The sequence below is a fragment of the Nematostella vectensis genome, chromosome 9 (genome assembly GCF_932526225.1).
Source record: "Nematostella vectensis chromosome 9, jaNemVect1.1, whole genome shotgun sequence".
Taxonomy (NCBI): Eukaryota; Metazoa; Cnidaria; class Anthozoa; order Actiniaria; family Edwardsiidae; genus Nematostella; species Nematostella vectensis.
Genome location: NC_064042.1, coordinates 6,831,932 through 6,843,068, shown reverse-complemented (window position 1 = coordinate 6,843,068; position 11,137 = coordinate 6,831,932). Strand labels below are relative to the sequence as shown.

The 11,137-nt window shown below is 40.3% G+C and overlaps 2 protein-coding genes across 2 annotated transcripts; one reads left to right on the top strand and one right to left on the bottom strand.

Annotated features, from left to right (window-relative positions):
• Positions 1-1,485: 1,485 nt before the first annotated feature.
• Positions 1,486-3,078, bottom strand: LOC5518131 (dynein light chain Tctex-type 5-B). Its single transcript, XM_032362658.2, has one exon. The coding sequence runs from the start codon at positions 2,371-2,373 to the stop codon at positions 1,822-1,824; it is 552 nt and encodes a 183-aa protein (XP_032218549.1). The 5' UTR covers positions 2,374-3,078; the 3' UTR covers positions 1,486-1,821.
• Positions 3,079-9,178: 6,100 nt separating this feature from the next.
• On the top strand, positions 9,179-11,083 carry LOC5518130 (succinate dehydrogenase [ubiquinone] cytochrome b small subunit A, mitochondrial). The gene is made up of 5 exons (XM_001638101.3): positions 9,179-9,320; positions 9,407-9,478; positions 9,575-9,628; positions 9,980-10,127; positions 10,571-11,083. Exons 1-5 carry the CDS (start codon positions 9,269-9,271, stop codon positions 10,740-10,742), a joined length of 498 nt encoding a protein of 165 aa, XP_001638151.2. The 5' UTR covers positions 9,179-9,268; the 3' UTR covers positions 10,743-11,083.
• The last annotated feature ends 54 nt before the right edge of the window (positions 11,084-11,137 follow it).

Here is an 11,137-nt window from a genome sequence, read left to right as displayed (position 1 = left end):
GATGGCCTGACTTCAAAGGCTGGTCACGTGAGTGAGATGGCCTGACTTCAAAGGCTGGTCACGTGAGTGAGATGGTCTGACTACAAAGGCTGGTCACGTGAGTGAGATGGCCTGACTTCAAAGGCTAGTCGCGTGAGTTAGATGGCCTGACTACAAAGGCTGGTCACGTGAGTGAGATGGCCTGACTTCAAAGGCTGGTCACGTGAGTTAGATGGCCTGACTTCAAAGGCTGGTCACGTGAGTTAGATGGCCTGACTTCAAAGGCTGGTCACGTGAGTGAGATTGCCTGACTTCAAAGGCTAGTCGCGTGAGTTAGATGGCCTGACTACAAAGGCTGGTCACGTGAGTGAGATGGCCTGACTTCAAAGGCTGGTCACGTGAGTGAGATGGCCTGACTTCAAAGGCTGGTCACGTGAGTTAGATGGCCTGACTTCAAAGGCTGGTCACGTGAGGGAGATGGCCTGACTTCAAAGGCTGGTCACGTGAGGGAGATGGCCTGACTTCAAAGGCTGGTCACGTGAGGGAGATGGCCTGACTTCAAAGGCTGGTCACGTGAGGGAGATGGCCTGAGAAGGCTGGTCACGTGAGGGAGATGGCCTGAGAAGGCTAGTCGCGTGAGTTAGATGGCCTGACTACAAAGGCTGGTCACGTGAGTGAGATGGCCTGACTTCAAAGGCTGGTCACGTGAGTGAGATGGCCTGACTTCAAAGGCTGGTCACGTGAGGGAGATGGCCTGACTTCAAAGGCTGGTCACGTGAGGGAGATGGCCTGAGAAGGCTGGTCACGTGAGGGAGATGGCCTGAGAAGGCTGGTCACGTGAGTGAGATGGCCTGGCTTCAAAGGCTGGTCACGTAAGTGAGATGGCCTGACTTCAAAGGCTGGTCACGTGAGTTAGATGGCCTGACTTCAAAGGCTGGTCACGTGAGGGAGATGGCCTGACTTCAAAGGCTGGTCACGTGAGGGAGATGGCGTGAGAAGGCTGGTCACGTGAGTGAGATGGCCTGACTTCAAAGGCTGGTCACGTGAGTTAGATGGCCTGACTACAAAGGCTGGTCACGTGAGTTAGATGGCCTGACTTCAAAGGCTGGTCACGTGAGTGAGATGGCCTGACATCAAAGGCTGGTCACGTGAGTTAGATGGCCTGACTTCAAAGGCTGGTCACGTGAGTGAGAAGGCTGGTCACGTGTCATGATAGTGCACCTCTGTGTAGTTGGGGCCTGGGAGCTGGCGCGGCTGGATTGTGGCACACAGCGTACCCGCGCGATGACCACATAAACCAAGTCTCATAGCTATACAATATTCTATACTTATGGAGCCAATCAATTTTAAAAAGAAACAGTATTAGAAAAACGAACGAATAAAATATCTGATCAAATCATATTTCATATGCACTGATGCAGTAGCGATACATCGCGGGCTTCGTACTACATGAAACCCGAGCAAGGGTGCGCATGTATCACCGTGCATAACAAAGTTATACAGTACTTGTCAAAATGGTGAGAGTTTTTAATTAGAAAATAAAAATAAAAAATGAAAAAGAAATTGAAAAAAGAATAAAACTAAAACATATTGAAACATGTTATTATTTGGAAAATATCCATACATTATTGATATGATTTGGCAATGGTCCCAGGCCTGCCTCGTACCTAGGCGACTCAAGTCAGTAAAAACATTTGAGCGCAATGAGCCATGGGAAGGTTTAACGCTGGCGCTGCGCGCTTAGTCCGGTCACGCTAGTAAGGGCCTGGGTACGAGGCAGGTTCCAGGCGGTTTTGCTGTAGGGTGGACTGAATTCAACAGTGATTGAAGTGATTGAAGTCTTTAAACAGAACACTTTCTATCTCTCGTATTGACTGGAGGCCGAACAGTGAACACAACACCAACAGCAAACAGCGTCTCGTTCTGGAAACTCGCGGTCGCGAATTTATCGCAGTCAGGCGTCCACGTGCACTGAGTGGCGGCGTCAATTCCCTGGCCCTTGATTGCACCAATAAACACATTCACGATCACTTTACACGGCTCGTCACACAACTCTGTCACGCAAGTCTTAATCAGGTCACTCAGTAACGTACACAGTCGTTCGAACATTTCGTGTTTGTATTCGGTAAATTGCTTTAAATATGAGCTCAACACGTCTCGTATAACTCTCCCCATTTCTTCATCTTGAGTGATAGGGGCGCGACCGTTCAATAAAGAAAAACCACTAGCGCTTAAACTTCCAGTAGCTCTACCGAACTCTGTTTCGGGTATGGTTGAGAGGTAGTCGGCGTCACTCGAGAGCTCCTCGGGAAGCCATGATAGTGTTCGGGTCCGTGCTGGTCGTCTCGGTCGCCTCTCGCTGAAATGTCTCAGTATTTTTCTTACGTGACTCATGCTCTAACTTTTATGTGTCACTCATCTCGCCGTTTTCCTAGACAGACATACACTTCTCATATGATGAAGAGAATAGATTTTTTCCAATGCTGAAAGTGTCTAAACTACTTAGAGGTTTGGCTCGCACTCTCGAGGATTTTCGCAACAAAGATTTTCGCAACACTGACCGCTGTATGGCAGGATCGTCCCATTTCTGACATCATTCAAATCCGCTCAAAAGGTTCGAGGTAGTTTCCCTTATTTTGCTGTTTTCATTCTCCGTTCGATTAATAGATAGGCACGATCAAACATCTCGACGTGATAAAAACGAATTGTGAATGGAATCAAAACATTTGTTGATCCGTTGTTTCTAGGCGCTGAAATTGATTAAATTTTCATAAGTGCGAAGCTAGAATAAACGGTTAAGAATTTTTTTAATCGAAAACAAATCCTTTAACTGTGTTTAGAATTAGAAATATTATAAATCTTATATTTTCTACCAGAATGAGAATATGGACAAATCATGGAATTAGCTTTTTATTTAATTTTTTTTTTTCAAATAATAAATTCTAATGATTAGCAGTATTTCTTAGACCTTTATTTCTTACTTATCTCGCCGTTTTCCCAGATAGATATATGCGTATATCAAAAGGATTTAACCCATTGACTCCTGGCTATTTTTGAGCTCCGAATTTACAAAAAACAGACTGAAAACAGATACCTCCCCCCCCCCTATTCTGAGTTTTATACAGCCCGTCAAAGTCAAACACAGCTGCACCTAGTCAGCGGTATCCAAGCTTTCTGAAAGTGCTTTGCGGTCCCCACTTTTAATCGCTCGTCGTTGTGCTGAAGCCAGCACAAGTTGATGGTTGCTTGTATTTTTCATCAAAAATACAGCTATGAGCATATTAGGAGAGTGTCTCAGGACATCATGAAGTCTTTGGGGCATAATTGAGTGCTTTGCTTATGGATATTTGCAAGCAAAGGTGGATTCATGATGATTTTTTCTTGTTTGGCTTTGCCTGGATGAGAAAAAAATTTTCTAATGAATCACCACAGCTCTCCTAAATGCTGTCTGAAACCAACTTGATTCCAAAATTGTTTACACTGCTATTCTGGGTCTGTATGACCTGGAATTGATTTGTTTGGCTTCAGGGTGAAAAGACTTATAAAAAACCATCTGACTTTGGGGAGAGGAGTGTTGACTGCCCCCCCCCCCCCCCCCCTCGTGAATTTTCCCCTGGATCTCCCAGAATGCTTTGCAATACGTAAAGACGTCTTCGTGGTTGTACAATCCTTCAAGGAGTGGACATTGTGTTTTGAGGCCATGGAAATGTACCTGGAGGATCAGAATAAAGGTATCTATTTGTGTCTTGAGCTGTGTTTGCTGATCTCTCTCCCTTGTGTGGTATTTTGAGCGTTTTATTGAGAGGGGTGATTCTGCTTTTCTCTCCTTGTTCGATTTGAGATTTGTCAAAGAACCTGTGCTATTATTTGGCTTAAGAGCAGATGCCAACACCTTGGTTGGATGCATATCTGCAAGACCATTTATCCCCTAGACTGATGCCTGAGTATCTTCATCTTGTTGATTTTATTTTGCATTTATGAATTTTTTGGGTTGTGGGTACTACCAAAGCCGGTACAGGCCGGTTGAGGGGTCAATGTGTTAATTGCCATTTTTACTTCCACCGGAAGTAGTTTCATTTCAGCTTCAAGCCAAGTTGGGAAGAATTTTTCGGCTTATTTCTACGCGAGCGTCCCGTGAAACCCGTGCTCTTTAGCAAATTCAGAACACTAGCTTACAGAACGGTAGCTCTGGTTCGGCTGAACCGGGTCGGCTGCGTAACGAAGGCTTTGCCGCTCAGCACCAAAGTAGAATCCTCTTATATGCCTTCACAGCGCGATACAGTTTGTTCGTTCGTTCGTTCGTTTGTTTGTTCTTATGTAAACTATGTGGAGCAGTTTGTACATTTCTGTATGAGAAGAGTGCCATGTCTTGCGATGTTATACAAATTCTAAACATTTCATATCTGCGGTCACCTTAGGGAGGTAAAAGGGGATCCCCATTAAGCCGCCCCGATTTTTGTCCTTTTTAGTGTTTGGTTTTACATTTGGATAGATAATAAAACCGGCTACAAAAACCGGTCTGTTATACCATATCCAATACCCTGGGTAGTAGCAGGCGCGTACTCAGGATTGGCTGGGGGAGGGGGGGCGAGTTGGGTAGCGTGCGCGCGCATTTCCGCACAATGAAAAAAAATATATATGAAAACCGCCAAGGTGAGACTACTGTGAGGACTTCCTTTATTTGGCACTCAGCTTAACAATATGAGGAGGAGACCTCCCGTGAATGTCTGTGTGTTTGTGACCTGTTTGTTTGATAAAACGTTTTGTTCTCGCTGTTTTTTTGTGAAAAAAAAAACTTATAACAACCTGCCAGTAGTCGTTAATTAAGTGCGTTTGACACCCTTAACAAAACCCAGTCGGTGATTTGTCTATGTGTTTGTACGGTGCAAACTCAACGCTGCATGAACCTTGCTTTGTCCTATTAACATTAGTCCCTGATGATAAATTAACCACGAAGGGGAAAAGATGGCAACAGTGATCACTCAATTTTGGAGACTCTTCCATCAGTTATTTTAGTGGTGTAGCGTTATCTCTAGTGCCATTAAGAGCTTTGCTTACAAAGTAATGGATAGGTGAACTAGCTACGGCAATACGTCCTTGGCTTTGTCGCGAGATATAAAGGGTACACTCAACATCGAATTAGCGCAGACAACAAAAAAACACGAACAATAAATAGATCAAATCGCAATGCAATCTTAGTGGTAAATAGACATTTATACGTCATTAATGAGAATCATTATGGTTTTAAGTTTTACGAGAATCTGCGCTCAGAGCAAACTTACTTGTAATATCATTAAGATATAAAGAAGAACTGAAAAATGGAGACCGAGGAGAGAAAGAAATCACAAGTTATCGCACAGGATATTGAACTAGGGAAAAGATTTTCTGCAAGCATCATCGAGAACATTTCAAAGGTTATTTTACAAGAGCGACTGGAAGGGATGAGCTACGAAGCAACAGAGTGCTCCAAGCTAGCGCGAGAAATGAGTGAGACCATCAGAAACGAAGTGAAAGCCCTCAGTTGGGATCGCTATAAAATAGTGGTGATGGTTTCAATTGGGTCCTTGAAAGACCAAGGGCTGCATATTTCAAGTCGGTGTCTGTGGTACCCTAATACTGATGGCTCTGCTACGGCGGTCTATAGGAATACTTCACTTTTTGCGGTTGCCACGGTGTTCGGGATTTACGTTGAGTGAAGGATTTTGCGTTAATTGTTTCGAAAAATACGACAAAGCTTCCACTACAAAAAACAGCTACATTATTCGGATATTACTGAATTTTGGCAAAAAATATCAGAAAATGATTTAAAGACAACACAGCATGAGTTCTGTAATTTACTATCATGATCTTGCAGATCAATGTTATTTATTTAAGGAGCTGTAGTACAGATTTCTAGAGGATACCACACTAACATAGAGACATAACTTATGGCACGTCCATATCTACTTCTCTTTGAGTTTGTACATGCACTATATAAAAAAGGTAGATGAAAAGTTTAGGTATAACGATTGATGAAATGAAATATAATATGGAATTGATATATTCGTGCGCGTAATGTTTTAATAGTAGTGATTTTGATGTTTATATGCCTCACCTATAAGAACATACTATAAAGCCTGTGGTTATTAAAATATCCCATTTAAATACCCTTCAAAAAAGGAACCTGTCTAGCTAAACCCGGAAACCGTAAAAAAATAGTATGAAGGCTTTTTCCTTAAATTCAATAAGCAACATTCATAAAAGAACCTTCATCGGAAAAAAAAAAGTTTTTACGCGATTCTTACGCGTTCTGGGGGTCGCGCGCTTCTTCTGTTTTTGGAATACTTCAACAGCTCAGAATATTTCCTTTTCTGGAAACACAAATATGGCGGCCTAAATGGATTATGACGCCATCATTCAAGCCCCTCGCCTTTTACCGCCGGGTAGATATATTTTTCGCTTTAAAAGCTTTTTCCCGGCGATTTTTGCAATTTTAGAGCAGCCAGTGTTCTAGGTCATCTTTCCAAGATATCTCGTGCAAGGCTTCGAAGAGAATAAGGGGTTATGTAGCTTTCGAAATCGGTATGTCTCTATATGGGACGCGACGCCAGTTACGAGACGTTTGGTTTCTTTAAACAATATCGTGTTGAGCTCTGCACATCACCGACATTAAGTAAAGGAAACAAGGGTCCTCCCTACACTGGCAAGTAGACTGCTTCGTTTTGTAGCTAGCCTAGCCGTATTTATTGCCGTATTATCAATTTTTTGCTTCTTCTGGCTGATTTTAAAACCAGAAATCTTATACAGCGCTGCCAAAGTTTATTATTAAATAACTAAATTGAGTAAAAATAAAATAAAATTAGTGTGTGAGGCTGTAGTTTTAATTGGCTCCTCTGCAATAAGGCCATCATAAATAATAAGCTACTGTATTCTATAAATCAAATTGAAAAGAAACCCCTTCCTCTTTTCTTAATATAATTGTTACCATTTATTTCAGATATTGACCATGGCAAAGAAGATGAAGATAAGTAAATATATAAGGATGGACAGAGAGATCATTGAATTTTCTCCTTTGTATTCCACTCTTAGCAATAAAAAACTTATACTATTCTTTTTTTTTTGGAATATTTGTTTTATTGGTTCAAGCTATGTGTTATTGACTTTTACACTTTTTGAAAGTATGGTTACGAACTGACCCCCAGGTTCTGTAGCACTGTCAAAAAATAGGGGGGAACCGCCTTCGTTTTTACAAAGACGATGCTTAAAGAATTTACAAAGACAATCCTTAAAAAACGCTGCCTGGAGGAAAAATGCTATGAGATTATATGGCTTTGAACATTAATGGAGATTTGCACCCCAGCCTCTGCTACGGCCCTGCCCCTGGTCCATGGACCCCTTGTTGAAAATAGGTTTTCTAGTAATAACATGTTTTCTAGTGAGGGAAGGGTTTTCTACTTCTAGTATGATCCGAGTATAAACCAAGAGCATGGATGAAGGTTGGTTAAAAAGTTTCTATGTATTAAATCCCAAACACAGTATTATACTTCTGTTTTTTTTAATTCGCACTAAAACATAATATAAGACACAGCATATTGTGCATTCAAAAGGTGCAATGGGCTTTTGAAATGAGAGGGGATCTATGATTATTTCACATCACTTTTATGTATGGTGCTTGATTGCAAAAATTGTATGATTGGACAAATTGTTTCCACTTTTCTCCCATTTACTCTGACTGAAAATTTTCTACCAGAAAGAATTAAATCATTAGAATTCTGTTGGAGTAAAATTGTTTAGAATAATGATAAGCTCATGAAAATGATTTGTTTTCAAGACATATTGCATTATACATATGCTGTAAAAACATTTACAACATAACGTGTGTCCACTGCATTTCTTTGGGATTGAACATTTTACCAACAGGCTTGTGTATTTTGGGGGTGGCAAGTTTCCATCCTTTTTGGTTGTATGACATTTTGAGCTCTGTTGGACCATTCCATCATGTTTATAACTGAATACTGCCCCCCTTCCAACCCACCCCTGGGCAATTATCCCTCTAACCGTCAAGGCATATAAATCTTAAGCCCATTCAGCCTTTCGGCTATCAAGTCATAGCCAAATCATGCTCTAGGGACATCGTCAAATATTTAAATTTAAGAGTTATACAAAAGATGGGCTGGTTGGTACAAGCCAAGCAAAAAAAAAAAAAATTCAAACTGTGTCTTCTATTTGTTTTATTTTAGATTCTGTGTACCACATGCTTTTTGTGTGTAGGAGATGAGATGATATAAGCTTATACCACTATTAAGTCATTAAAACAAATATGAAATACTGTATGTGTCAAGTCATTTTCTGCAGTGGCTGATCCAAGTGTGGTTCTGTGGCCCAATCCTTTTTAAGCACAACGCTATTGTAATAGTTTTCATAAATTGAACCACCTTTGAAAAATTCTAGACCCCCATTCAATTTTTAACAGCGCCTGCACAAGGCAATTTGAATACTGAATGTTCATGATCGACCGAGAAACTCGGAAGGGCTGCATTATAACTTATTGAGACTAAACACAACACACCGTAAGGCATGTACTTATGCATGCATTATGAGCTTCGGAGGACGCAACGAATACCATTTGCAGTACTGAGTAGTCAACTTCAGGGTCAAGAATCCATGCCTGCTTGTCCACTGTTAAGTGTGCCTTCGAATTCCTGTATAATTACGCTTCCAAGCTGTAATTCAATCGTGATGACCTTCATCCTCGCCGTCATCTATTGACTATAGCGAATCGGACTTTCCCACCGAACATAGCCATTCGAAATATATCTCTGCGCCCAAAGGCTTTTCTACAAGTCTTTCAAGTGTTGATACGTCTAAACCCTACCAAAAAGCAGAAAGATACTGTTTTATGCTCTTATTCTCGTCTCTCTATGGCCGCCATGTTTTTTTTTACTTAGGTCCAGCAAGTGTTATGACGTCATCTTACAATTTGATCTGTGATTGGTTGTTTCAATGTTTTGATGCCTCGAATGTCAAAACATAAAAGTGTTTCCAGAAAAGGAGCTGTTCAAAGGCTCGCATGTACTAGTTTAGAAAATTCTTCATTTGTGTGATGCGCATAATTCGAGTTAAAAGTAAATCTATTAATTTCCTAAATGTAGTAAAACAAGAGAGAACTCTCGTGAGTACTTATGTTGTCCTGACCAACATCATTTCTTTGTAGAAAGGGAGCGTTTCAGATTTTTGGGATACCTGATAGACGTTGGACCAGAGTTAAAACAACTTTACGGGAGCCTGGTAAGCAGTGTTATCTTGCAAGATGGCGGCCATTTTGTGCACTCGCCTTTGCGCCAGAAATACATCAAAACTGGGTGAGAAAATCAAACTAAGCAACTTCAAACAATTTTTTCCTGACATTCGAGTTATTTACCTATGTATTACGAATTCTTTTCACTAGTTCTAAGTGTGGGAAGACCTATTTTGGCATCGTCCTCTGTCACCAGTTTGCCGTCGTTCCAGCGAAAAAATCGTGAGTTGGGTTCTTATGTCATCACGTCCAAGATCACGAAAAATATTAATCGCCAGATTGCTGGTTAACTGATATCATTTGCTTTATAACCTCCAGCTCTGCTTGCAAATGCAGTGCACACCTCACCTCCCAAGAAAGATCAGCACTACGGTGGGGAATTGTTTTATTCTTACGTTGTTTACGCAGTTTCACTATTTGATGATCGAAGAATTAACACACCGCTCCTTATCTAGCTGGTTTTTAATCGTTTCAAAGTATTATGCAGTAATAAATATTGTTATATTATTGTATTTTTAAAGTTAGATTTATTTCTTAAGCAATTTATGCAATGTAATAAGTAATGTATACACAATAACAATAATCTTTTACGCCCCACAGAACATTAAAATTCGCGTGGAAAAAATAAAGCAATTTTGATGATATATCTTTCATTAGAAAACCTTATATTGAGTAGAATAAAAGTCGTTAATTGTGAAAATTCTCTTGATTCCATTGTAACAGAGATTGCTGTATCAAGGGCATCATCCCATTGGCTGAATGAACGCTATGTCAGCATTGCCCTTCTTGCATTGATACCTGTCGGCATTGTATACCCATGTGCAGCAGTAGACTGGGGACTTGCTGTGCTTATACCATTCCATAATCACTGGTGAGCAGTCCTATAGTATACAGTAATTAAATAGTAACTGGGTCTTTATTGTGACAAAGGGGTTGAAGTTTCATTAAGAATACACCATATGAGCATAGAAGTGTAGCAGTTCTTTCATGTAATGTTTTAGCGACAGAATGCAATGTAATAAGGAATAGCATTTCATTCAAAAAGGGAATTAGGAATTCATAAGCTACTTGATAAGAAAGTGCTGTTTTCAAATGCTTGTACCATTGCTTATGGTCAAATTTCAAGATTCTTTTTTATATCATATAAATACTCTTTACCTATTTTTCATCTTAGGACAAGTAAATATTTAAAACAAGCTAGAAGAATTTGATGCTAGGGGAACTAGGCTGGGGAAATTATTTTTACATTTTATCATGCTTCACTATTCTGTATGTACTTGTATTGAGCCTCCTAATAAATTAAATACTCTTCAGGGGAATGCATAATGTGCTGAAAGATTACAGTCATCATATCAACCCAAAGCTCCCCAAGCCTGCCAACATCACATGGCTTGTCCTCTCCTTCCTACAGCTTGCTGGTCTGTGTTACTTCAACTACAATGATGTAGGCATCTGCAAGGCTGTCTCTATGCTTTGGGACATCTAAATGCTTAGACACTCTTACAAAGTCTTAGAGCTGTAGTCATATAAGATAGGGCTTTACTGTTGTGCTCCATCAGGAGGAAATGGTCTTACGCCCCCTTAGATACTATAGTAAATCCAACAAAACTCTATATTCTATTATGGTAATGATAGTGGAATAATAAAGAGCTTATGGATTGTATCAAATCTATTTGTAAAATGAAACTGTTTTAATAAAAACTAGGTAACTGTTTGCATTTTTTTTTCTGCCATTATGAGCAATTTTGTTATTGTCCAGCTTATTTCAAATGTTAAACTCCAGAAAATAATTTGTGTTTGTTTCACTATTAAATTATGTCAAACTGAGTTTGTTTATTTGATTCTAATGATCCATAGCCTTGGTCACAGCAAGAAACAGTC

Coding starts and splice junctions, on each gene's coding strand:
- LOC5518130 (XM_001638101.3), top strand. CDS start 9,269: ATGGCGGCCATTTTGTGCACTCGCCTTTGCGCCAGAAATACATCAAAA. Junction 9,321..9,406: donor CAGAAATACATCAAAACTGG/GTGAGAAAATCA, acceptor TCTTTTCACTAG/TTCTAAGTGTGGGAAGACCT. Junction 9,629..9,979: donor CAAGAAAGATCAGCACTACG/GTGGGGAATTGT, acceptor CCATTGTAACAG/AGATTGCTGTATCAAGGGCA.
- LOC5518131 (XM_032362658.2), bottom strand. CDS start 2,373: ATGAGTCACGTAAGAAAAATACTGAGACATTTCAGCGAGAGGCGACCG.